The following is a 27,822-nucleotide window of genomic DNA, read 5'->3' on the forward strand; positions in this document are numbered from 1 at the left end:
ACACTTTTCGGATTCCTCTACTACTTTTGCCAGATCTATAGCAACTTTTAACGTGGGATTTTTCGCCGCCCATAACCTCTCTTGAATTTTGCGATTGTTGCACTGAACAATCAATTGATCCCGTACCAATTCATTATTCATTTGCCCAAAGTTGCATTTAACTGATAACTCCCTCAATCTAGCGACAAAGTCATCAATTGATTCCTCATCTCTTTGCTTATTTTTATAAAACTTCTATCTATTTAACACTAAGTTTTCTTCTTTGGCAAATCTCGTTTCCAATCTAGATACTGCTTCTTTGAATTCATCTAACGAGGCCTGACTACTTGAAGCTAATACTTGAGGAAGATACTTAAATAATCTTTGACCCTCTTTGCCCATTGTTGTCATAAGTAAAGCTTTCTTTCTTTTGGCTGAAAATTCTTCACCATCAATTGCTTAAATATAATTGTTAAACATCACCATCCAATCCTCCCATGAGATCAGAGGATTACCCGGTTTACTCAAGAATTGTGGTGGTAAGGCTACATTTACTTGTTGTGACATTTTCAATTATAGGTATTATAATGATGAAAGCACCTAACTCATCTACACATCGAGTTAACTATACTAAAGATAATAACCAATGAAGATGATAAATACAGTTCTTTAAAGGCTTGTAAATTACACTTTTCCTATAAGCTTACAAGCAACAATTTCACTCTTTATCTCTGCTAAATTGCTTTCTGTTTAAACTGTATTCCTTTTCTTTGACACCTTGTTAGCTTCCCACAACCAACCACTGGTGGGTTACAATTTTTAAATAGAATATGTTTCTTTTCTCTCTAAAAGTATTTAATTCCAACCTCTAGGGTGAGTGTATCACCCGAGAAAGATATTGCTCTTCACTTAGTGTCCCCTTACAATCGATCGCGAACATGTGAGCATATCACCGTACTCCATACCAACTTTGAGATGAATGTATCTCCGTGAAAGATACCGCTCTTCAAATGTCGTTCCTTTGTTGTCGATCGCAAACAGGTGAGCGTATCACCGTGTAAAGGGACGCTCTTCACTTCCTAAATACCGGAACTCCAAAGCACTTCTCCTTGCATCGTAACTTTTGATCAAGATGGCCGCTAACGTGAACACGTCACATCAATGAATCCGCAAATAGGAAGCTCTCTTGCAACCTCCGTCGGCAGATTCCAATGCGCTCCCACGTAGCTGTTCTTTTAGACGTTCTCTGTCCAATTACACGCTTGGCAACTAATGACGTGTAGTATTCCACTGACGCGCCTGCTCTTTCCTCCTGACGCGCCTAGCAACAGTGTTGATATGCTGGTTGATACGTAACTAGCTTAAGAACAAACAAAGCATTGGAAAAGTCAGTTGCTAGATGACGTCAACATCAACTCTGATTCCGCTCGCGCTTGGCTTAAGAAATGAAATTACGATCAAAATCTACTCTTCTCTTTAAAATTCACGCTCCTCAACAGTCTAGAATTTACATACCAAAACTGTTACACGCTATGGGTCCTTTTTTGTTCGGTCACTGCTTTTTTTTTCCAGAGAATTCTTCCTTAATTTGAATTCTTCCACTACGAACTCCCTGCTTCTTCTCGACTGGCCAGTCTCAAAGCTCTCGCCATAATGTTGTAGATATAATGATCCAAAGAGCACAGTAAGTATAAAGCATCTGAAGGATTTATTCGTAGTACAGAAAACAGCAAGTGACACCAACGCTGACCAGTCACCAACTGACCAGACTGGAATCCCAGCTGAGTGAGAACACATTCCTAGAACATTGATAATGTTCTACCATAGTACACTTTGCTAAACAATATAAAAGACAGACTAAACTAAAGAGTAGCACAAGAATCATATTTACAACACGAGGCCTTGCCTCCGTCGCTGAAAAGGGAAGCCTCGGGTAGCAATCACCGCCATCTTCGGTGCAGGCATACCGGCATCCGGAGCTGAAACTACGTCTCCCGTGCAGATGAGACGGGAATGGACGTCTCTAGGTGAAGCGCTGTCCGGGCCGATGCTGCGGTGATAAAGCAAGGGCCGCAGCAGGACCGATGACAGTGGAGTGTGGCTGGATGACGGTGGGGTCCAGAGCACTCTTATAGTGCGACTGCCGTCTTGACGCGCCAAGCCCCCCTCCTTTTCTCACCATGTAGTAACCACTTTATCCTTGTGCCAATCTCTTAAGCCTGTTCTGCTCAACAGGTTGTCTGACAAGGAGCCACAGCCAAAGGGTCTCATCTGCCACTTGCAGATGTGCCAGGCGGCAGTATAGCCAGCTTGCAGTATGGTGGACCACAGAATAGCCCGGACCCTGATGGACTTCAGCTTGTGGCTCCTCTAACTCTTTCGGAGCCTTAATCCTCCTGCAGTCATCTACAGGGAACTTGGTGCCACACATCACGGCAGAGGCCTCCCCTGTGCCAGTCCCTCATGTTTCTGGCACTTCCCTCAAGGTGTTCTGCACAGCGCTCACAGGTTCAGTTATAAGGGGCTGAATACTTGCTTGCTTGCTTTAAGGGTTGCTGATGCACCAGGTGGCATGATGTTCAGCTAATCGCGCAAAAGCATCTGCTTCACCAACCTTCACGGGTTACTTATGAGTATTGGCCCGCAGCTCTTTTTATTCCTTCTCCAGTGCTTCTATCTTCAGGCTTTGTGCAGATAGTTTTAGAACTGTCGTACCATGCAGTCTCCTCGGATGTAGGATGCATTCTGCATTCCTGATGTTTCAGACCTTACTCATCCACTGCGCCTACCAGGTGGCATTGGGCAGAGATGAGACTGGTTGTCACTAGCTGGTCTAATTTGTTTGTTCCTCTGTCATGAATAGTCATCTTAGTGGGTCACACAGGAGCCCTAACCACAGATTTGCTTTTTATTTGCCACTAATGGCAACTTTAAAAAGAAAAAGTAAAAAAGCTCCTATGAGTGATTTGGAGAAAAAAAGACTACATTTTTGCTAATTTCTCGTAAACTATTCCAAAATAACTCTACAATCCTCAACCTGGAAGGTGATAAAAGGAGGGGGTCAAAATTGGGTCGAATAGGATTTTGGAGGGGAGAATAAGGCCTTAAGTGAAGAGTTGTCAGATGTGGTTGGACTTGTAGGGGGCATATGGCTTAGTAATGCAGTGGGTAAGTATGCGGTTTTTCGGAACTAGCCACCAGTTGTGAAGAATTGTAATACAATGCATATCTTTACATATATTGCTGTTGGGGAACTAGTATTGCAGGTGAGTTCCACTTTCTTGATTAAGAAATGCAGCTATTTACTTGATAATTTAACATTCAGCTTTCAACCCCAGTGATGTCTCCTGTGGCAAGAATAATGTTGTGCTACCCAGAGGAATTTGCAGTGTAGGCATCTATGCCCACAACCCCAACATTTGTTTCATGCTAATTACATTTTTGTAGAAGTGAAGGGGACATTGTGAGATACTTGTCCCGAGCTCATTATGCCATAGGAACTGCTGCACATAATTAAGACCAACGTGCTAAAAATGCATGTGGAAAGGTTTCCGTTTCTGTTCGAATTCAGGGAAGGTGCGTTCTACCAGTTGAAGCTTCGACTAGCTCTTTTTGGGGCAAACTAGACTCCTGCTCATATTGCTCATCCCATTCTGTAACTGTTCTGATCAGGTTAACAATGATTGAATGGAGTGCTACCCAGAGTGATTTCCAGTGTATTTTATAAATTCGAGACACTCCATTGCTTTTTTTTTGTAGCGTTATTAAAGAAACTGTATTCACAATCAGTAGATAAATGTATCTGCATATATTTCACCACTTCTTTTTTTGCTTGTATTACTAAAATAATGTACATTTTTGGTCAAAATGGCTAGACTTTTATGTAGCATTCATTAGACTTATATGAAATAGATCTTACTGTATCCTGTGCATTAGAACCTGAAGAATGAGCCATATGTATGCATTCACTCCAGTTCCCAAGATGTTGCTTTGTTTAAGCTGACAGAAAAACTTACATTTTCCTTTGGAGTGATCTAACATATCACCTTCTCTTTTAGGGACATAACAACGATGAAAGGTACCATAGTTGCTCAAGTTGATTCCAGTGAGTCCTTTCAGGAGTTCTGCAGCACATCCTGCTTGTCACTCTATGAAGATAAACAAAATTCTGCAAAGAATTTGAACAAGTCAAGATGTACAATTTGTGGTAAATTAACTGAGGTATGCAACCTGAAGAGTAATTTTGCTGAATACGTAATACTTGTGTGCACACAAATAGATACACTAACATAGACTGGCTTACCCTCTCTCTCAAAAGGTGCACTCATGTTACTCAGACAATTTCACTTCACAATTGTGATTGTATTGCCACTGCGATTCACTCTCAGATTGAATACCAGCTAGAAGTCTCTTCCTGGAACAGCATATTGTGAGTAATGTGACTGCAACCGATGTCTGTTACAAGATCACCAGTACTAGTGCTGTGCTGACCCATTGGTTAACGAAGCTATTTTAATAGGGATGCAAAGTCAAGGCTTACTCTACTAAGACGATGGGCATTCGAAATTCACATACCACGTTACAGTATAAATCACACTTGTAAAGCATGAGGTCAGACAGTACTAGAACTTTGGGTGCCTAGCATTTTGATAAGCAATTAAAAAAAGAATAGTTAAAATGGTGTGCATAGAGAAAACAGTAGGTACTAGCACCTTCTGGGGTGTACGATTTTTACCCCAAATGTTTTAATGCTTACTTACTAATTTTTGTAGAACATTTCCCATGAAACTAGTAAAGTATGGCGGGCTGCATCTAATTTACCTTGAGACCTCCTTTCTGTGGTATGTATGGTCGGTGGTTTCCTCGGAGTATCAGAGTTCCCGCAAGATCATAATGCTTCTCTAGGTTTTAATGGGAACTGGACTTTAGATTTAGGCATCATTCATGATTGAAAACTGGTATGTACAGAGCAGTAGTAGCAAGAGACAATTCAACTGCCCTAAAATCTGAGTTATCTCAGTTAGCCAGTAGAACTGGACTGATTTCATTGGTGTGACAGCAGCAGAGTTTGCGTGCCTTTTGGGACTTACGAAGGGGATAGAAGGGCACCCTAAAGGGACCTGGAGGACCAGAGGCTAGGTAGGATTACTAATAATCCTGAGGAAGAATAATCTTTTCCTTTCCACACTTTTATTTGCTTTCTCTAGGCAACTGAACTGCATGAAACTTGTAGTACCTGGATGGTCTTGGCTCTTTGAAGCATCTTTCAATTATTTTTGCCAATTAATTTGAGCCCTCCCAGGTTCAGTATACGTTCTTACATTGGGGACAAGTTAAGTCTTCTGGCAGAGCAGATCAGTTGTCTTTGTCCATAAACTACAGCAGTTAATCTTCTTTCAAGAGTTTACGATTGTTCCCACCCTGCATATGAACTACAATTAAAACATTGCAGAGCTTTTCTTTTTTTTTTGCAGAGTTTTATATAGCGCCAACTTAACCCGAATCGGGTATCAGAGCGCTATACATAGCACCAGTTGCATTACATGAGGTCACATTCATTTTTGTTAGGCACTGGGAGATTAAGTGATTTGCCCAGAACCACAGGATGTTCAGCGTCATTCACGAGACTCGAACCCAGTTCCCCAGATTTGAGGTTGGCCGCCCTAGCCGTTAGAACAACTCCTCTACCCAATATGGAGTTTGCTCCAGGCACGTTCAGTCACCTGTATGTCCAAGTGATGTGACTTTGCGAGAATTATGTATGTTAGTATTGTCCAGGGCAGAAGTCCGGAGTGAACCAAATAGCTGCCCTTCTTAAAAGTAAAAGCTATTCTCCAGTTCTGGAGAAGTGCATCTTCCTCTTTGTTCCTAGAAGTGTGTATACTTACAAAGCATTCTTTTTTAAAGTTAATACTAGTTTGAGCTTCTCAAGTTGGGATTGTTTGCACTCTGTGTGCAGCAGCAGGTTACCATCGCTGTGCAGCAGCCATCGTAGGAGCATGGCAATGATACATTAATCAAATGAAGAGGAGTTGAACACCACCTTCCACTCAGCAGACGAGAATGCTGTTGCCCTATAATTGGGGAGTGCAGTCTGTCATGTTGATCATCAATATAATGACTGCAGGAAGGCCAGCATCTCAGGAACACAATGTTTCTACTGGATAGATACCACTATTCACTTTTATTAAAAATACACTTTCATTCAGCTAAGAGCTGCTTGGTAGTACAGTGGTAGAGGTAAAGAGTCCTTTGTCCCTAGACAATCAATACGGTTCAGGCAAGGCTTTACTAGCTACGCAAAGATTCACCTTCTGACATGATCCAATACAATAAAACAGTCAACTGGACATGTTTTTTAAAAAATGTTTAAAATAATATATACAGTTTTTATTTTCAACAAAATAATATCGGTACAAGCTCCAAATAAATGACTTAATCATCTTTACAACTACATGACAATCACAGGTTCCACCATTTCGCCGAATCCGGGTAATGTCCAGATAACCTATGTGACGAATCACTAAGCAGAGGAAGTATTTACGTCAGTAAAATATAAAAATGAATGAGGCCCCATGGATATATCCCCCTTAGTGTGTCCGAGAAGAGGGTACATCAATGTCTGTTAGTAAACCTATCAAAGTGCGTCTTTCACGCCGCAGTTCCATAGTAGGAGAGATGCAGATGTCCCCTCTATATTTGTTCCATTACCCCCATTTATGGTCCCATTTCCTGGGGCAGCCTCTACCCTTGAACACAGCCTTCTCTGCAATCACTGCACTATCCATGTCTTTGGCCCAGTTGTGCAGAGTTGGGACCGTGTCCACCCCCCATTTCTGTGCAATAATCCGTTTCGCGATGGCCCACCCCATCGATGCCCACGCCTGCTCTGCCTGGAAAGGTCAGTAGCTTCCCATATATTGAGACAGCTGGGGCGAAGGCTTTAGGGACTTGTCACATGTCCTTTCCATTTGCTGTGTGACTTTATCCCAGTAATGGTTAATTTGTGGGCATTCCCATAGTATGAGAACGAAGGTGCCAGTCTGATTACAATGACGGCGACAGAGAGGGTCAGCCCGTCTACCCAGTCTAAAAAGAAGTTTAGCATCAAAATAAACTCTGTGGAGAAGTTTCAACTGGATGAGTCGTAGCCTCATGGGGATGGCCACTTCCCTGGGGGTGGCCAGCGCGTCTCGACAGTTTTCATCATCGATGCTTCCCAGGTCCGACTCCCAGCCCAAACGTAGTCACTGCATCGGGACAGTACGGTTATTTAACCACTTTTTTTAAGTGAGGGATTTTGCTTTTTGGTCCATGGGGTCTAGTATCAACCGCTCCTCTGGGGTAGGGGGGGCTCCGGTACGGGGAGCCCTTTCGGCATGGCTGCCGAGATGGCATGACTGATCTGGAGGTATCTGAAGGTCTGTGTGTGTCAACTGATACTTAGTCTGAAGTTCGGCCAACTTGGCTAGTTTCCCCTTCACCCACATGTCCCTTACTGTGGATATCCCAATTGTGCCCCATTTATCAAACCCAGGGCATTTACTGAGCCATCCCAATAGGTCTGGTTCCCAGAGTAGCGTTGCTTTAGTCAAGCGGTTGTGCCAACTCAATTTCCTCGTAATTCCATGCCAGACCTCAACCGTACGGGCTGTAGGGCCTGTCAAGTTAAGCTTACGGGGATTCGTGTATTGTGCCCTATTGTACCTGCCCTGCCCCATAAGCCAGTGATCTGTATGGAAATTTGGGTCGTCATGTGGACCAAACACCCACCTATTTATTGTAGTCAGTAGCTTAAGCTTGATAATAAAGTCGTATGTCTGGTAACGCTATGTCACCATCATACCATCCCTTGGTGAGTTTATTCAATTAACTTTATTTCGATAAGAGGTATCATAAAAGTTCATAAAAGATACAGTAAATACAGTCATAAAATATTTATAAAACCATTATATACATAGTACTACACTAGATACAGGTATTGCATAAGTCTTAGTTAATCGAATTATCACAATATAGAATATAAAATGTATTTGTTTAAAAAAAAAAAATTAAAAGTTTTTTTTAAAAAAAAACACTATGTAAACATTTCCAATAGACATGATCGGTGCCAGATGTAAACAGTAATCTTGTTACAATTCATATTTTTCTCCCGCTTTTTTTCTTGTATAATACACTGCAAGCAGATACCTGCTAATGCCAAATACAAGAACCTGACGCGTATCTGTTAATAGAATTCTTTCTGCATCTCTACACCTCCGCACTCCTAGATTTATACAAAGAGGTTTAATCCACTTTATCCTTTGAGCCTTATAGGCAGGACCGAAGAACAACATGCGTGGTGTCCTCCCTCCCACCTCCATTACACATGGTGCATTTGTCATCACTGTTTTTGTTCCACCTTGCAGCACAACTTTTTAACAAGAGTATTCTATACCTAAATTTGAGGTATAGGGTTTTAGCTAGTGGAGGGTTCACTTCATTCAGGAAGGATTCATGGTAAGGGTCTACTTTGAACAACAGAAATTCTCTGGTTAGGGAGCCATTTTGATATATCATTGGTTCTGTGTTCATTCATATAGACCCAAAAATAGCTTTTAATGTCCTTCTTGAGTTAGTGGATAACACATTAGGGCTATTCCAAAAATGTGACAGTCCTACCCTCTCAAACCATATTCTTATGTGTGAGAACCAAGCGATACGGTTAGATATATCCAGATCTTTTAACTCCTCTAACTCTGTTCTGTAATGGAGGAGTGCCGGTGTGGTCCATAACCGTACCCAGAACATTAGTGGTCTAAGTATTGCGTGATGATCAGTGCGCCTCATCTTGAGGTCTAGTATCATCTGGATTGTGGGAGTACGCGCAGGTATCTTTAGGAGAGATCTGTAGAATGTTTTCTTTCATGAGTTTATTCATTGCTATACGTAGTGGAAGGTCCTCACACAGTAGTCCCCGCACAATGCTGTCTATTTTGGAGAAATAGGAGTCTGGGATAGAAATGGGAGTGTTCTGTAACGCATAGAGGAAGCGCGGGAGCATCTTAAAAAGTGACACCCGCCCCTGGAGAGTAAGGAGAGATTGCCAGTGTAGGGCATCTGATTTGAGATGTTGGAGGGGCCCCAGCAGGTTCTGTTAAAAAAAATAGGTTAGTGTCCGGGGTCACAGATACCCAGGTGGTGTAAGCCCTAAGACGCCACCAGAATTGTATAACCCCAAAGACTGGAGGGGGGAGGGGGGGGGGGGGGGAGTCGCCCCATAGCACATATCTCTGACTCCATAGCACATATCTCTGGGATTTAGACCACTTAATCTTGTATCCGGAATGGGCACCAAATATGTGGCATATGTGAAGTACACGCCGCAGGGATCGTGAAGGAGAGGCCAAATAGAGAAGAATGTCGTCTGCGTACCGCGAGATGCGGTCTTCATGGTCTGCCATCCATTTCAGTCCCCGTATTTCTGGATCACCCTACACCCAGATGGCCAGTGGTTCCAATTCAAGGGCTAAGAGCAGGGGAGACTGCGGGCAAGGTAGCTGAGCGGTGGTTATTGATGGTGACGTGTGCGGTATGTTGCGTATACAGCAGCCTGATCCATTCAATCCATTCAATAGTGTCAAATGCCATGGGGCATCTAATAACAGCAAGATGACCTCTTCTCCAATAGTTCCAAGTCTACCAAGGGCCCCGTTCACCCATTGCAGATTTCGGGCTGTGTTCCTTCTTGGCATAAATGGATTGACCAATCCGGTGATATAAGGAAGGAGTCGATTGACCAGTAGTTTGGCCAGGATCTTTGCCTCGACAGTGAGGAGGGAGATAGGCCGGCAGGCTTTACAGGCGTCCTCCGGCTTATTTGGTTTGTGTACGACCACAATGGAGGCGGTCTGGATGTCGGCCAGAAGGAGTCCCGACTTAAAACATTCAGTATACATTTTCAGCAGGTGAGGCGCTAATTTAAAAGCCATAGGTTTAAAAAGCTCAATGGGGAGTCCGTTGGGGCCTATTGCTTTGCCGGTGCGGACATCCTGTATGTGCTTCTGAATCTCCGTCTCAGAGACGTCCTGGAAGTGGACATCACTATCTTGTGGGAAGAGGCTCACCACATTTATAGTAGCCGGGAAATCAGCCGACAACGCTGCCTGAGATGTCTCCGATATATTATAGACTGCTTCAAAATGGGCAGCGAAAGTGTCAACAGTTTGTTGGGTGTCGGTGAAAAGTACGCCATCTGGGCCAATATCGCATAGACTCATCTCAAGGCTTGTTCCCTCCTTTCCAGCCACGCCAGAAGTTTACCCGTGCATTCACCTTGCTCATAGATTCTGTGACGGGTAGCTAGGGAATGCGCTGTGGCATCTTCTAAGGGAAGTTGCCTATAGTCCTGCCGTCTCATATTTAAAATATGTTGGGCTTCAGGGTCAGGTGCGCGTGAAATGGCCTCTTCCCTGGTTAAAATATCTTTCTCCATCTCTACCACCCTCCTGGAGCACTCGGTCCTATATCCCACCATTAACGACAGTGCACTGCCCTTGATAACCAGGCCAAAAGCTCCCCAAAGTGTCCCTGCAGAATCAGCGGACCCCTCATTTTCTGCAAAGTAGTAGTCCGTATCTGTAAGTAGCGCTTCCCTGATGTGTGGTATCTTTAGCGCCCAATGTTGTATAGTAAGGGTTCCGTGGCGCCTGGCCTGCTTCAGGTTGAAAGTCGTAAGAATGGGTGAGTGATCAGAGATTCCTCGTGCTAAACATCTGGACATAGTGAAAGCATGAATGTCTTGTGCATGTGTAAACATGTAGTCGATTCGAGACTGGCTATTGTGAGCCCCCGACTGGAACGTGAAGTGAGCATGGAGCGGGTTCACCCATCTCCAGATGTCCACGACGCCGAGGGTGTTAGCGAACTCGTTGCAGATCATCTTGGGGTAGGAGACGGTCCCGAGATCCATCCATAGTTAAATTAAAATCACCCCTCAGTATCAACACTCCTAAGGGTAGTTCCAATAGTAGAGTCCCTATGTCTGGTAATTCAATCGCTGTCACCCAGGGAGGGGAATATATGGAGACTACGTTAAGGACTCGTCCCTCCCAGGTGCCCGTGACAGATGAGTATCTACCCTGCGCATCAGTCCAGGTGTTGTGTATCATATATGGGCAGCCTTTGCGGAGGAGGATCCCCACCCCACTCGAGCCTGAAGAAAATCCTGAGTGAGCCATCATTCAATAACACCATCTTCAGGACCCCACAGGAGTTCCCTACCAAGTACGTCTCCTGAAGTATCACAATGTCCAAATCATGCTGTTTGATATACTGCAACACTATACTCTTCTTAATCTTGTCGCCCAGGCCGTTAACATTCCAGGTCAATAAGTTGAGAGCTATGCCAGATGCCATCTAACAGTTTTGTTGAGAAAATAAATCATCTTGAGGAACCGAGAAGCCAATGGACCTCCAAAGCACCCCTCCACCCCATGGTCAAAGCTAGGCGGTGGACAAGAACGGCTTGAATGGAGTTCGTATTCACAAGGGACCGAGGGGCCAGTTGCTTCATAGGAGAACCAAGCATGCCAATGTACTGACACAAAAAACAAAGGAAACCTAAACAAACCCATTACCCCCCACCTAGTATGGACCACACTCTTCCACCCTGCCTCCTTGCACAACGGGTCTAGAACCACCCACCACCCCTAACTTGCAGAGTGCCTATCGCCCTCCCTCATCAACTTCCGGTACGTGAACAACCCCACTCTGTAGAGCAACAATCTACAAACCTAAAGACTAGCCCCGGCCAATAAGCCCTGAGGGTGGAACATACCTCAACAAATGTTGGGTTACACAATATAAGACATAGCATATGCATCTGACATATCGGGTCAACAAAAGATCATACAGAAAGAGTTTGATTCCTCCAGTCAATGCTGGGAAGAACAACAACTTGAGTACAACACTTACTCCCCAACTGAGTGTGAAAGTCAAAAACTCAGTAGTTAGTCCCTCTTACTTGTCCAATGTTCGCATTCACCCCGTCGGGCTCTGAGTCAAAATGAGGAGGGGACTGTCGTTGCTGATGCCGGTCACTGGCCACGCCGGCCGCAGGTGTAGATTTGTGTGACCGCTTACCAACTGTACGCCAGCCTTTGAGCCAATCCCACGCGTCCTCGGGTCTCGTGAAGAACCACATCTTGCCATCCCATTCAACCCGGAGTTTTGCTGGGAACACCATAGCGTACTTGACCTCCTGGTCTCTGAGAGCGCGCTTCACTTCCAGGAAGCTACGATGTTGTCTTTGGACCCTCAGGGTGAAATCGGGAAAGAAGGACACTTCACTGTTTACGAATGTTAGCGGGGCGCCTGCACAGTTTGGAGGATCACATCTCAGTCCCGAAAGTTAAACACTCAGGCAAGAAGCGGTCGGGGGGGCTTCCGGCTTTGACCTACCCCCAGGCACACGGTGAGCTCGTTCATTGGAGAAACAATTGGATATACCTCGTCGTTGAAGTCGTTGTAGGATCAGCTCCTCAACGAACAGGTCGACAGCCTGCCCCTCCGCTCGTTCCTGAATACCAAGAATCCGAACGTTGTTGCGCCTCATTCGGCCTTCATAATCGTCCAGCTGCAGGGCCATCGCCTCATGGGAAGTTTGAAGTTCAGTCACCTGTTTCTTGAGGAGGGCTGAGTCATTCACCAATTCCTTTGTGATGTTTTCGTCACAGCTAACTCGATCCGCCATTTTCCGCATGTCTTCTCTGATCAAGGCAACCTCCATGGCGTGTCGATCCGAGTTTTGAGGGAGGTCTGTACGGTCGTTATTGCAGCTAAAATGTCTTTTTGTGGGTTCTCGGCTCACTCTGGGTCACGGCGGTGCCTTGGCCTTCCTTTTGATTCTTCTGCCACACATACTTCTCCAACTTTGCCTGCATGGCACTTCATCCGCTGAGGCCCGTCGCCAGAGAGGGTGCAGTGGAAGGCCCGAACGCCCCAGCTACTCACCGCCGCTGGCAGTGCGATTCCTCCACCTGGCCTGTTGGGTTTGGCAGGGAGCTCCCCAATCCCCGAGCCGATAGACCACTAGGCAGCACCTCTCAGCAGCGTCAAGAGTCCTGGCCGCCCACAGTGATGGAGTAGCTGGAGCCCCTGGCACCTCGCTGGTCAGTAGGCCTCAGTGCTAATAGTCCACCGCCGGATAATCCCGCTGCCTCCACTTTAATTCCAGCACCAGGACGTGCAACCAATAGGAGCACCTTACTGCCCCCGGAGATCTGTAATGGCTGCCACATCAGGGGATCCTTCGTCGCCCCTCTCGACCATGGAATATGGCCACAATGCAGCGGGACACCTCGGATTTCTCACACAGTCTGAGGGGACACAGCGGGCAGCAAGCAGGATGGTTCGGCCCCTCAGGATGTCCAGCGCGAGTCGTTCAAACCCTCTCCTCCTCCTTCAGGGGGGGGGGGGGATCACCCGTTCGGGCCCCCTACTCAGACTCTTACAGCTGTGCCTTCGGCCGCAACAGCGGACCTCAAGTCCAATTCTGGATGTAACTGGGCAGGTGTTATAAGGGCAGCGTTATTCTCCGGGGCCACGGGGAAGCCCTCTTCCGTACTCAGAGTTCCAATCTATTGTGGACTATGGTAGCTATGTGTGCATTCGGCCTCAGCCGTTGCCTGATATACACCCAGCCAGCGTTCCCGCCAGCGTTCACCAACCTTCAGGACAGCTGCGCCGGGTGCCTCCTGTGCTTCTGATGGCACCGATGCATGTGTGCCGATCGTCTGCCTCCACAGCGTCGAACCACGGCCCAGTAGTGCTCCTCTGCCTAGGAGTAACTCACCCTCCAGCACAGCTGTGACGGGTAGTGCGAGCGGCGGTCGTAGCAGCATATGGGCCCCCTTCGATCATGTAAAGGAGATTTGGCCAGGGCAGACTGTTATTCGGATGTTTCGGGAGTGGCGCAGCGGAGCTCGGCTATTGTACGGCCATTCTCTTCGGCAGTTGGCCACGCTCTCCCAACTGGACATGTTCTTGTTATAAAAAACGTAATCTAAACAAGAACGATCAGCTAAAAATACTTGTGGCAAATCGCAACTGAAATGGTGACATTAACAATGGGAAGGGGAGAGGGCGTGGCTTGGTGCTCGGCAAGACGGCCGCCGAACGAAATCCTGCAGTAATCCGGTCACCACTGGGCCATCCGTTATAGCCACTGGTGGGATTGTGCTCGCAGTAATATGGCCGTTTGAATGAGGTGATTTGCGAGCAGAACGGCGGCTGGGAACTGCCCGGGAAGAAGAGGTGCGTTCCAATGCTGATGAAATGGCGGCGGTGTAACTAGAAGTGGCCTATGGGTGTAGGCCTTCTACACAGCTGAGGACTTGTCGCAGCCGGTTCCTGGACGATCCGGGACACGGTGGAACTCCGTCGCGGAAAGACGGTGCCATGCTGTGTCCGGATTGAGGTCTGTAACGCAGATTGCAGCGGAAGGTGGTGCGCGAGACCTACAAGGTGGCTGCGGGAGCTGAGGCCACTTAGGCGCCTGGCTCTGTGCTTCAGTGCAGGCCGTGTGAAGGTCCGCGGGACTGGGCACTGCATCGGCTCTGGATCGGTGCGCTGTGGATTACGGCTGCCCATGATTCCACCCCCGCCCTCCCTGTGAACAGTGTCGGAGCGCGCTTGAGGGGCGCAGAGTGCCTGTCTGCACTTATCGTAGCGGGGATTGGTCGCGAGGCTGAGCGGCTGGCTGGGACTCCCGCCGGTGGCACTGCATGCGAGGCGGTGACCCGGTGTGGTACAGCTTTCCAACGATCGCGGGAAGCGATCGGCATTGCTGCGGGGACTGAGTGGTGCGCAGCGGAAGGAGGAGGGGACTTAGGTGCCTACGGACCGCCTAATGGAAAGAGGTGCGTGGTTCTGAGGACGGGACGCGCGTCTTGCTTGCGACCCCTGGGGCCTGAATCACGGAAATACTATGCTTGCTTGCACCGCACCCAAACCGACGGACCACGCACGCAACCTGGGCTTCATCCTGGACTCCTCCCTCTCCATGACCAGACAAGTAAACGCCGTCTCCTCGTCTTGCTTCAACATCCTGCGCATGCTACGTAAGATCTTCCGGTGGATCCCCACCGAGACGAGGAAGACGGTCACCCAGGCCCTCGTCACCAGCCGACTGGACTACGGCAACGCCCTCTACGCCGGAACCACCGCCAAGCTCCAGAAGAGACTCCAGCGGATCCAGAACGCCTCGGCCAGACTCATCCTCGACATCCCCAGACGCAGCCACATCTCCGGACACCTGAGAGATCTGCATTGGCTCCCGGTCAACAAGAGAATCACCTTCCGTCTCCTCACCCACGCGCACAAAGCCCTACACGACCAAGGCCCGAGCTACCTCAACAACCGGATCAACTTCTACACTCCCAAGCGCCTCCTCAGATCAACCAGCCACGCCCTCGCCGCCGTCCCCCGCATCCGAAGAGCGACAACAGGAGGAAGGTCCTTCTCCTACCTGGCCGCCAAGACCTGGAACTCACTCCCAACCGACCTGCGCCTGACCCAAGACCACCTCTCCTTCAGGAAGAAGCTCAAGACCTGGCTGTTCGAGCAGTAATGGCACCCCCCCCCAACCCAGCGCCTTGAGACCCTACGGGTGAGTAGTGCGCTCTATAAATGACCTGATTGATTGATTGATTGATATACTGTCTGCATTGGGTACCAGACCGGCTTGGAATTGAAATGATTACTGTCCTGGAAGGAGAAGCTGCTGGCTTTGTCTGCCCTGGAGGACTCTGGTACAGTACTATCGTGAGTAGCTCAGTGGCCGTTTTTGGGAGGGGTTGCCTGCTGCTGCCCTGCTGTCTAGCTGAGTTGTATGACTGATCACGACATTGAGGACCACGACATTCGGTGCAACAGTGCACTGGGTCTTTGTAAAGCTACATCTGTTAAGTAGGGGAGATAGTTACGGACTACATACGCTCGCAGCAGTCTGATCACCGGTGATATGTACCTGTGCTGTAGGAGGTGCACTATGGGTAAGCCGGAGAAGAACCAACCGCGCCTCAATTTTGAATTGCGTAAAGGGAGCAAGTCTTTGCAAAATGCAGCATCAGATTCGGAGCTAGAGGCGGCATCACAGGGTCCCACGGCACTAGAAAAATCGTTGGCTGCCATACAGGCCAGGCTATTGATGGGAAGATCGAAGCTCTGAATGTCAGGATGGATCATTTCTCTGAAAAGCTTGATAAGCAAGCCGCGAGACTCGGAGAGGCAGAGCAGCGCATTGCAGACACAGAGGAGGGGTTGCAGTAGGGTCGCGACGAAGACATCAGCCATCACGAAGCGCGCTCAATGCGCAACAACATTCGCGGTTTGGGCCTTCCTGAATCGACAAATGTGGGGCGCCTAGAGGACTACATGGAGGCAATGATACAGGACATCTGTGGCCCTGACGGGCTCTCACCTCTTTGCAGTTGAGAGCGCGCACCGGTCTTTGGCAGCAAGACCACCACCTGGCGCCCCGCCAAGGCCTATCATTGCACGATTGCTCAATTTTAGAGATCGGGACGCTATCCTGAGAGTTACTCGACAAAAGGGTACGATAACAACGTGTTGTTGTTCTACCTGCTGTTCAGGCGGCCAGAAAGGAGTTCCAGAATGTTAAGAAGGCACTGATCAAGGAACAAATTCCTTATGCCATGTTGTCTCCTGCGCGTCTGCGCATCGGCGAGGTGGATGGGGACAAAATATTCACGACACCCAAACAGGCGATGGAGCATGTCAAGACTCTGAGACGGCGACGGAAACCACCAGACCACACCTTGGACATTGAGGATTGAGCAGTAAGAGGGTCTGGGACGCATACTTGTGTGTGTTCCTGCATGGTATTGCTTGGTGGGTCTGGCAGGGAGATAGGAAGGTTTCTTGGGTGTGTGCCTATGCCCACTAGCGTTGCATGCTCTTAAGACTGGGACAACTAGACTTGCTGACCTTGGACGCATGCTGAGGGGCGTTGCTATACATGGGGGTCAGTGGGCCATAAATAGCCAGGTGGTTGTGGGGGAAGCGACCTCCTTATTTCATATCTTACGTGGACAGCTTTAATGTTTTGGCCATTTATTTCATTTGTGGAAAACACTGGATGGACTAAGTGGTGGGATGATTGGATTTGTTGGCGGCCCCCTCCATATGTGAACTGGGAGTGGATTCCGCCACTACGTTCCCCGATGGGTGATCCCCACCACTTGTATTTTACTAAGATGTTCTTGTTGGGAAGGGTGATGTTTGGGGGTCAGGTCTTTGGCAATGTTGGGGCTGCTGAAGTGGGAGGGGGGAGGCCAGGGATGTTTTTCATTTTGTTTCAGGCACAGGTATTACGATCGGTGGTGTAATGTTTTAATACGGTGGCTTTTGTGCATGTCTTGCTCCATTAAGATAATGTGCTGTACTAATTGCTCTCGCTATAAATGAAGGGAACACTATACAAATGCATAACTTGGAATGTGCGAGGCTTGAACACTCCTAAAAAGACAAGGCAGGTGCTGTCTCAGCTAGATCGACATGGGGTGCAGATTTCTCTCCTGCAAGAGACTAATCTGAGTAAACTCACGGAGGGTAACGTAGCGCGTCGATGGGCAACATACAGGTTAGCTTCCTCCTACTCTACCTATGCGAGGGGGGTCCTTATCCTTATCAAGAAGGGGGTTTCCTTTCTGCCTATACAGTGATGTGTGGATACAGAAGATAGGTGGGCCATTGTACATGGCAAGCTAGGAATGGTGCGGGTCACAATCATAAATATGTATGGGCCTGTGGTCGACGATACGATGCCCTAAATGAAGTTATTTGGGATGTTGCGCACATGGCCTGAGGCGGAAATCCTATGTGGGGGTGACCTAAATGCACACTTGACCCACTTGTGGATAAATTGAAGCTTCTGGAAAGGGCTGCACAGCGTTTCCAGATTCCTATGCCTTCTCACCAGCAGGATTGCTTCCTTTGCAACTTTAAGGAACCTTTTAAAAAGTCTGTAAGATCTGTGCCTATTATAGACTACATCTGGGATCAGGGTTTTAAAATCATGCTCAATACATCTTCGGTTCCCCCAGTGTTACCTCGTCTAGATAAAAAATGCAGAGCTCTGGACACTGCTGCAGCCTGCCTTACCGGACATCCCAAGCCTGATTCCGTCATCACCCAGGCTGCCCAGTGGAACCCTTCTGCTTAGCTGTCTGCTCCTCCATACAAGGAAGGCAGACGACTTGATAATATTGGAAAACGTTTTTCTTTCATGTCTGCATTGACGGTGCGTGCGTCTAATTCCTTAGCGTTATTAGGGTACTACAACCGGCAGATGTGGGCGGACATTGCTCCATACTTGGGGGGCCTTGCCGGACGACTTGAAGGAATAAGCTAAGAAGATCTTGCTTGAGGGCGAACGTTCGGCTTCCTAGATCATAGATTGTGCGATGGATATCTCCTCTGCTGGTTTCCGCTAACTGGCTGGCGCTGCTGTACTACTACTTCGCCAAGGTTGGCTGAAGGTGACTGCATGACTGCATTACGGCCGGAAGTCCAGACAAAGATTCTGGATATGCCCTACGATGGTCAGCTTCTTTTTGGCACTCATATTGATGAAGCTCGTCAGGGCATAAAAAAGGATACCGACACGGCTAGGGCTTTGGGTACCCTTCAAATTAAAAACCCTCCTTTTCGTGGCGCAAGGAGTAGAGGGCAATCTTCCACTACAGGAGACTACCAACAATATCTGTCTTCCTATTCCTCCTCCAACCAACAATATCGGCCACAATTCCAACAATGTCAACAACAGCAATCCTCTTCTACTAAGACCTCCTTTTGAGGAAAGGGAGGACGACAGAAGGATGCTGCTCGGCGGCAATGACTTTTCTCTACCGCCGGTCTCCATTCCCTCTCCACCCTCCAAAGTAGGAGGAAGGATTTCCCATTTCTTACACAATTGGAAACCTATAACAACGGACCATTGGGTTCTTGAACGGGTGCAATTTGGACATTCGCTGGAGTTCATTCAAGATCCTCCTCAAACCCCTCCTCGACCTTTGCTTCACAAAAATCTACGCCTTTTACTCCTGGAACTTTCACTCGTGCTCTAGAAGGGAGCTATAGAAAGGATTCCTCTTCGTTAACGGGGGAAGGGTTTTTACTCCCCTTTTTTTCCTGGTGCGCAAAAAGGAGAAGAAATGGAGACCAATTCTCGACACAACCCAAAAGGCGGCTTTCCTGTCACAAGAACGACAGAGCAAACTTCTTCATTTGGCAAATCACATAAAATCCAAGAAGACTTTCTCAGTACGCCTCTTCAAATCCGCCCTCTCCAAGAAGCACTGTCGACTCAATGGATTCAATCCGAAGGATCCTCCGACAATGTCATTCAGGTGACCCCCTCAGATGGTCACTGCTCTACAGTGGTGGACTTGTCCACGGAATCTTTCTCAAGGCCTGCCCTTCTTGCTCCAAACCTCTCCACAGATCATCACAACTGATACGTCCCTTGAGGGTTGGGGAGCTTTCCTCCAAGAACTCCGAATCAGCGGAAAGTGGTCTCCTTCCGAACGGAAGCTTCACATAAACCTCCTCGAGCTGCGATCTGTCTACCTTGCTCTCCTGGCGTTCCTTCCCTGAATCAAAGGTTCTCTAGTGCTTGTCCGGATGGACAATACTACGACAATGCACTACCTGAACAAGCCGGGAGGTACTCGTTCACTAGCACTCTCTCACAAATCTCAAAAGATCTGGAACTGGTTACTTCGTCGCAACATTTCCATTCGAGCGGAATACGTTCCAGGAACAGATAATGTACTGGCCGATTCACTAAGCGGGCAACAAACGTGTCATGAATGGGAGTTAAACCAGCGGACGCTCTACCGCATGGGTACTCACAAACTTTCTCTCGGGGGCCAAATTTACAGTGTGGTTTGTGGCCGAGGGCCGCACTGGTGGGGGCGGGGTCAGTGGGGGAGGGGGCGGGTCTAGAGCAAAATAAAAACTGTGACCATGAGGTTGAACACAGGCCCCTGCAGCGGACGCCTTCGTCCACTGAGTCACAAGACCTGGCACATACACATTTCTCACTCTCTCTCTCTCTCACCCTCTGTCACCCTCACTCTGTCCCTCTCTCTCTCTGTCTCCCTCCCTCCCTCTGTCTCTGTCTCTCTCTGTCTGTCACCCTCTTTCAACCTACCTCTGTCTCTCTTCCTGTCTCCCTCTCTCTCCTTCCCTCTCTCTGTCTCCCTCCCTCTGACTCTCTCCCTCCCTCCGTCTCTCTCCCTCCGTCTCCTTCCCTCCCTCTGTCTCTCTCCCTCCCTCTGTCTCCTTCCCTCCCTCTGTCTCCTTCCCTCCCTCTGTCTCTCTCCCTCCCTCTGTCTCCCTCCCTCTGTCTCCCTCCCTCTGTCTCCCTCCCTCTGTCTCCCTCCCTCTGTCTCCCTCCCTCTGTCTCCCTCCCTCTGTCTCCCTCCCTCTGTCTCCCTCCCTCTGTCTCCCTCCCTCTGTCTCCCTCCCTCTGTCTCCCTCCCTCTGTCTCCCTCCCTCTGTCTCCCTCCCTCTGTCTCCCTCCCTCTGTCTCCCTCCCTCTGTCTCCCTCCCTCTGTCTCCCTCCCTCTGTCTCCCTCCCTCTGTCTCCCTCCCTCTGTCTCACTCCCTCTGTCTCACTCCCTCTGTCTCACTCCCTCTGTCTCACTCCCTCTGTCTCACTCCCTCTGTCTCACTCCCTCTGTCTCACTCTCCTTCCCTCTGTCACCCTCTTTACCCTTCCTCTGTCTCCCACCCTCTGTCTCAGTCTCCCTCCCTCTTTATCCTTCCCTCCCTTTGTCTCCCTCCCTCCCTCTCACTCCCTGTCTCACTCCCTCACTCTCTCTCTCCTTCCTATTGTCTGCTTCCCTCTGTCTCCCTCCCTCTGTCTCCCTCCCTCTGTCTCCCTCCCTCTGTCTCCCTCCCTCTGTCTCCCTCCCTCTGTCTCCCTCCCTCTGTCTCCCTCCCTCTGTCTCCCTCCCTCTGTCTCCCTCCCTCTGTCTCCCACCCTCTGTCTCCCACCCTCTGTCTCCCACCCTCTGTCTCCCACCCTCTGTCTCCCTCTCCCTCTGTCTCCCTCTCCCTCTGTCTCCCTCTCCCTCTGTCTCCCTCTCCCTCTGTCTCCCTCTCCCTCTGTCTCCCTCTCCCTCTGTCTCCCTCTCCCTCTGTCTCCCTCTCCCTCTGTCTCCCTCTCCCTCTGTCTCCCTCTCCCTCTGTCTCCCTCTCCCTCTGTCTCCCTCTCCCTCGTCTCAGCAACTGGAATCTAGAAAGACCTAGTGTTGTAGCACAGAGTAAGCAGGTGTACAGTCTAAAATGATTAAACAATAAGAATGTGATGCTGGGCAGAGTTTTGCAGACCCACATTCACTAGTAACTCTGTCTCCCTCCATCTGCCTCTCTCTCCTCCCCCACCCTCCCTCTCCTTCCCTCTGTCACCTCACCTGGCGTGCGTGTGTGTCGCCAGGGCTGAGGCAGCCCGCCGGCCGCACCCGAGTGCTTCACAGGTCTTTAATAGACCACTTACTTGTTAATGAGGCTTTGTTGTATTTTGCCTCTTTTTAGCGCCCCTGCATTTCCACTCTGACCTTCCGGCCCCCATAGAGCGCTGCTGCAACCGCAGTGTTTGTGGACACACTTTTTACATTTAAAAAAAAAAAAAACACACGGTGAAAGGGTCCATCAATCCCCTTCCAGAACGAGGGCACAGCTCGGCAGAAAGAGGCCCTGGCACCGGGCGCTTTCAAAGGCTCCACAGAGAGGCCCTCAGCACCCCACGGGGCTGCTGCCAGTCGAGGCTCCGAGCAAAAAAAAAACACAGCTTTTAGAGGGCGACGCAAATCATTTAATGTGCACGCATTTCAACCCCTTGTGCGTCTCGCTCGCTTCTGTAACACTCACTGCAAGAACAGCCGTGAAGCTATGAATTACCAGTCGGCTTCAATTAAAAAAATTACTTTGAATTTCATATGGGGTGGAACTTTATAGCGATAAATGGCACATATCTAGCAGTGCTTGGCGCGAGAACACCACTACAAGTAATAATCGTGCACCCGGCAGTGGGTATTACTGATGCCTGCATGGTCCGCGGGCCGCAGCGGAAGGCTTGCCGGGCCGCCGCTGGCCCGCGGGCCGTACTATGAGTACCCCTGCTCTACCGCATATTCTCCCAATGGGGCACTCCTCTCTTGGACCTATTTGCTACCAAGCAGAACGCCAAATGTCAAAACTTCGCAAGCTGGCATCCCTAATGGGGGACTCTAGGGAATGCATTTTCGATCGCATGGTTCAACGTCTTTGCATACGCTTTTCCACCGATTCCCCCTGATTCACAGGGTCCTCAGGAAGTTGAAGGGAGAACCTTGCACGCTAATCCTGGTAGCTCCAGTGTGGTCGTGCCAGCAATGGTTCACAGAACTCCATCTTCTCTCCTTGGAACCACTGATTCCTTTGAAACCGTTTCCCTCTCTCCTCACAATGAACCGGGAACAAGTCCTACATCCGAATCCAGCATCTCTCAAATTATCGGTTTGGCTCCTGAGTTCCGAGAGCTCCATGGCCTAGACATCCCTCCAGACTGCAGGGCAGTGCTCGCTCGGGCTCGAGCCGACAGCACTCAATAAACATATTCCTTAAAATGGAAGAGGTTCTGCATCTGGTGTAAGTCGGCAAAAATACACCCTCTTTCGTCTTCTCCAGAACAAATATTGCCTTACCTTCTCCATCTGGTGACGTCAGGTCTTGCTCATGTCTCTATTAAAGTTCACCTGGCAGCAATATCCTGTTTCAGGAGATCTTCTTCAGGCCCTTCTCTTTGGTCTAGTAAATTGATTAAACAATTTCTCAAAGGCCTATTCAGGACTTTTTCTCCCGTAAAGTCTCTGCCTCCAACTTGGCAACTCAACACAGTTCTTGCTCCGCTTATGAAACACCCTTTTAAGCCGATACACAGAGCTGATCTCAAATATCTTTCTTGGAAGACTGCACTCCTTCTAGCCCTTACCTCTGCGAGGCGAGTAAGTGAGCTTCATGCATTTTCAATTCAAGACCCTTTTCTTCAGTTCAAACATGACTGGATTATACTGCGTACTAATCCTAAATTTGTGCCCAAAGGCCCGTCAGACTTTCACCTCAATGAGCCTTTAGTCTTACGAACCTTTTTTTCCAAATCCTCAAACCGCGGCGGAAAGAGCTCTACATTCACTGTATCTTAAACGCTGCCTTAAATTCTACCTTGACAGGACAAAAGCGTTCCGCTAATCCAACCAACTCTTCGTGGCTTACAGTCTGCCTAGGAAAGGTTTTCCACTCACTGAACAAAGTATTTCTCTGTGGATTTCAGGAGCTATTAATTTCGGTCACCAGCAAGTGTGCCAACCCTTGCACTCCACAGTTCAATGTCCATTCCACGAGGGCAGTCTCTACATCCTTGCCACTCTTTGCAGGTGTACCTATCACAGACATTTGCAGAGCGGCAACATGGAGGACGCCGCACACATTTATCAAACACTACTGCTTGGATACAGAACTCATGAAAGATGCTGCAGTGGGACAGGCGGGGTTACGTCATCTATTTCAATAGAGGTGAGCCTTCTTTTCATCCCACCATCCTTTCTGTTTATACGCACATTTCTCCATTGTGTTTTAATTGATTGCAGTATTGATATTTGATATTTTCACATTATGTTCTTATCTGGTGAACTTGTACATTCTGTGCCATTCGAAATGTGCTTGTCATTACTTGCTACTCTGATTCAGGCATGTGAATCTATGAAAGATACTCTAATACTGGATAAGAAATGCGTTACCTGTAACCGCAGTTATCCAGTATTGGAATATTTCATAGATTCACATGCAACCCGCCCACCTTCCCTTGTCTGGTTCTCTCAGTGTTACCTCTAATTAGCAATGTGCTTCTGAAAATCTGATGGACTAGAGCTCCTTCCAGGAAGGTTCCAGAGGGTGGTGATAGCTGATTGGTTGTTCTCAAGTTTGATCCTCATTACAAAAGGACCTGGATATATTACTAATGTGTGGCCTTTGACCTATCTCTTTATATGTCTAGTGAGACATTACTTTTCTTATATACCGGGGACTCCCATCCCGACGGCGGGGAATGATTCAGGCATGTGAATCTATGAAAGATACCAATACTGGATAACTGCAGTTACAGCTAAGTAACGCATTTCTTCAGTGCCACTTCGAGCGGCATCACTTCTCAAAAGGTAAGGCACTCTTCTGTAACAGTGTTAGAGGCATGTGGGCTGCTGAATTCATATCTTTGCATAGATCGCCGCCTAGTGTTGGGTCCGGATGATTGCACCTTGTTGTCTTGGAAGAGTCTTGGAAGAATCACGAGATAGGTGACCTCTCCCTTGGACTGCAGTGCGCATGGGCACCCACTCCATCCTCAGATTGTTTTTTTCCGACATTGGGTTCGGATGTTATTTCCATTACTCCATATTCGGAATCGAAACTAACTACTTTCTAAGGCCAAAAGGACTTCGAACTCGACGGTATTGTTTTCGATCGGACCCCTCGACTCCATCCAACTTTTCATCTTGATCCGGTCGTCAACGCGGGCCGTTGGGCCTTATCGAAGCCACGTGCGACTGCCCGTCGATGGAAAGGAGTCCATTCAAAAGGTGGCCACAATGCCACTCGAAGTTCCCGCATACTGACAAACATACAGTATGCAATAAGTGTTTGTCACCTAAACACAAAGAAGATTGCCCGGCGTGTGCCCAATTCCGATCCAAAAAAACATCCGGAATCGTCGGGCTGCCAGGCGAGAGATGCAGAAGTCTGCACCGGAACCGGAGAATATCTTCGAGGACGAGCAAGATCTCCCTGAAGCTGCCGACTCCGATCTAGAGATCGTCACCGTCGATGACTAAATCACGCCGGGGCAAACTGAGTACTCGGCCCCCCACTCCACACAGCCCAACAAACAAGGCTCCGGTCGAAGCATCGCCGAAAGGCCTTAGCCAAGATCGAGACATTCCTTCGGAGACCCCACCTCTCGGCTCGGCTCCGAAGCCTAAACACACGCCCTCCGGTAGCCCAGGCCCGAAGAAGATCATCGAGCCAAAATGAGTTTCCCAGCCAAAGGTCGTCGAAGCGAAAAAACTGGTAGACCTGAAGGGCACTGAACCAAAAAAGGTGGTCCAACCAAAAGACATCGAGCCTAAAACAAAGGCCGTCGACCCAAAGGGCGTACACCCAAAGAAGGCTGTCGACGCCAAACAACTCTGGACACCGAAACACTCGACGCCCAAGCGCGTCGAGCCGCAAAAACCATCGGCGCCAAAAAGCTTGCCACCGAATCACGTCGTCGAGCCCAAAAAGCCATCGGAACCAAAGACATCGGAACCGAAGGAAAACTATCAGCCCAAAAAGGTCGTCGATCCAACCGAAACAGACTAACCAGAAAAGGCTGCCGAACACATAAAGAAGCCAATCGACCCGAAAAACACCTGGATTCGGACAAAAAACGTACCGAACCAAGAGTCCCAGTCGATCCAAAACCAGTCGCCGACCCTAAAAAGGGCGCCGACCCTAAAAAGGGCGCCGACCCTAAAAAGGGCGCCGACCCTAAAAAGGGCGCCGACCCAAAGAAGGACTTGAAAGACAAAAGAGGCGTCGAACCGAAAAAGGTTATCGAACCTAAGAAAGCTGTCGAGCCCAAGGGAGCTCCAACTCCAAAAAGCCTCGAGCCACAAACTACAAAGAAAGTCCATAGACCAAAGCCCTCGACGCCAAAGCCACGGACTGTTGAGGAAGAACTATTCTACCCAGATCCATTGACTGAAGAGCAATCTAAATTATATATTGATCCAGAAACGGGACACGTGGTAGTTTACCACCGAAAGAAGAGGCCTTTACCACAAGACACTCCTTCTCCTGTTCCTCAAGGCCTTTCACTCCTCCTCCCTTTCTTCCTGATATGCCTTTCGTTCCTCACTCTCCCACACACTCTGATCACAATGAGGGAGAGGACATGGGGGAAGATCCTCAATACACCTATGATGAAACTGGGGATCCTGATCCACAAGATAATACATGGGGTGATCAAAATGATCCTGATGAAAAACAGCCCATCCCAGATACCTCTCCATACCCTACAAAACCATCGCCTACAGACGACACAATCATGTTTAATCAGCTTATAGACAGGGCAGCTAAATATCACAACTAGGTATGCACACTGACCCTATAGAGGAGGACTTTTTGTTTGACACTTTCCCCACTTCTGAGAAAAACGTCAGAACTCTTCCAATGCTTAAAGGGGTCCTCAAGCACGCGCCTGATATATAAAACAGCAGTTGCCTTTAGATTCTTTAGTCGTTGCAAATGCTTGTAAAAGAGCCAATTCACAGACAACAGGAGATGCTCCCCCTCCTGATAAAGAATCTAAAATCCTAGAAGCCTCGGGGAAAAAGCGTAGCTTCACAGGCCGCTAATTCATGGAGAATCGCTAATACACAAGCCCTATTAGCGAGATATGATAGAGCACACTACGACCAGCTTGATACTCTAATGCAACACCTACCAGAACCCTTTAAGGCACAGGCCAACGACCTCATTCAGGAAGGCAAATTCATAACCAATGCCTTCATTAAATGTGCGCTCGACGCAGCCGGTACATCGGCCAGACCTACCAATACCAGCGTTCTATTGCGCAGACACGCATGGTTACGCATATCTGGATTTAAAACTGAGGTGCAATCCACCATCCTCAAGCAGCCAGTAAACCAAGACTTTCTGTTTGGCCCTGCAGTTGACACCATTTTAGATCAAATGAAAAAGGACACTGAAACTGCTAAGTTAATGGGGGCGCTTCAGTACCAACAACACCGGGGGTCCTTACGTCGCTCCTCATATAGAGGTACAGGAAGGGGCAACACATCGCAAAGCTCCTCTACCTTCAAGTCAAATACCCAGAGCACTTTTAACAAAGGCTCCAATAGAGGAGGTTACAGGGGAAACAATAATAAGGGCAGAGGACGTGGAGGCAATAACACCAGAGCCTCCACTGCCACCAAACAGTGACTTCACCACACTCCCTCCAGACCATATAACACCAGTCGGAGGCAGAATCAACCAATTCCTACCTGTCTGGAACGCAATTACCACAGACAGGTGGGTGAGACAAATTATCCAGTATGGTTATTGCCTGGAACTCACTTCTACTCCACCAAACATACCACCCAAACACCGTCCTATGTCCAAGGAACATATAACCCTGTTACAGCAAGAGGTCCAATCCATGCTACAAAAGGGCGCCATAGAGCCTGTCCCTTTTCAACACCAAGGAACAGGAGTATATTCTCTATACTTCCTAATTCCCAAAAAGGACGGGTCGCTCAGACCCATATTAGACCTCAGACCTCTGAACCAATACATACTTTCAGAGCACTTCCATATGATAACCTTACAACAGGTACTCCCATTGCTTCAGCAAGGCGACTTCCTTGCCACACTAGACCTCAAGGACGCATACTTCCACATTCCTATTCACCCAGCTCACAGGAAATATCTCAGGTTCACAATAGAAGGACAACACTACCAGTTCAAAGTTCTCCCTTTTGGAGTAACTACAGCTCCAAGAGTGTTCACCAAGTGCCTAGCTGTAGTGGCAGCACACATCAGGAGGCAACACATTCACGTATTTCCCTATCTCGACGATTGGCTAAAAAAAGCCAAGTCACACGCCCAATGTGCAAGTCACACGTCTCAAACCCTCCAGCTGCTGCACAGTCTGGGTTTTCCATAAATTACCCAAAATCTTATTTGCAACCC

The 27,822-nt window shown here is 48.4% G+C and overlaps 1 protein-coding gene across 1 annotated transcript in view; it reads left to right on the forward strand.

Annotated features, from left to right (window-relative positions):
- ZMYM2 (zinc finger MYM-type containing 2) overlaps positions 1–27,822 on the forward strand; it is an 893,704-nt gene that overhangs the window by 245,327 nt on the left and 620,555 nt on the right. Inside the window, exon 4 of the mRNA XM_078658875.1 lies at positions 4,038–4,200. Coding sequence (XP_078515001.1) covers positions 4,038–4,200 — 163 coding nt within the window. The remainder of the gene's footprint in view (positions 1–4,037; positions 4,201–27,822) is intronic.

The sequence above is a fragment of the Lissotriton helveticus genome, chromosome 8, assembly GCF_964261635.1.
Source record: "Lissotriton helveticus chromosome 8, aLisHel1.1, whole genome shotgun sequence".
Lineage (NCBI taxonomy): Eukaryota > Metazoa > Chordata > Amphibia > Caudata > Salamandridae > Lissotriton > Lissotriton helveticus.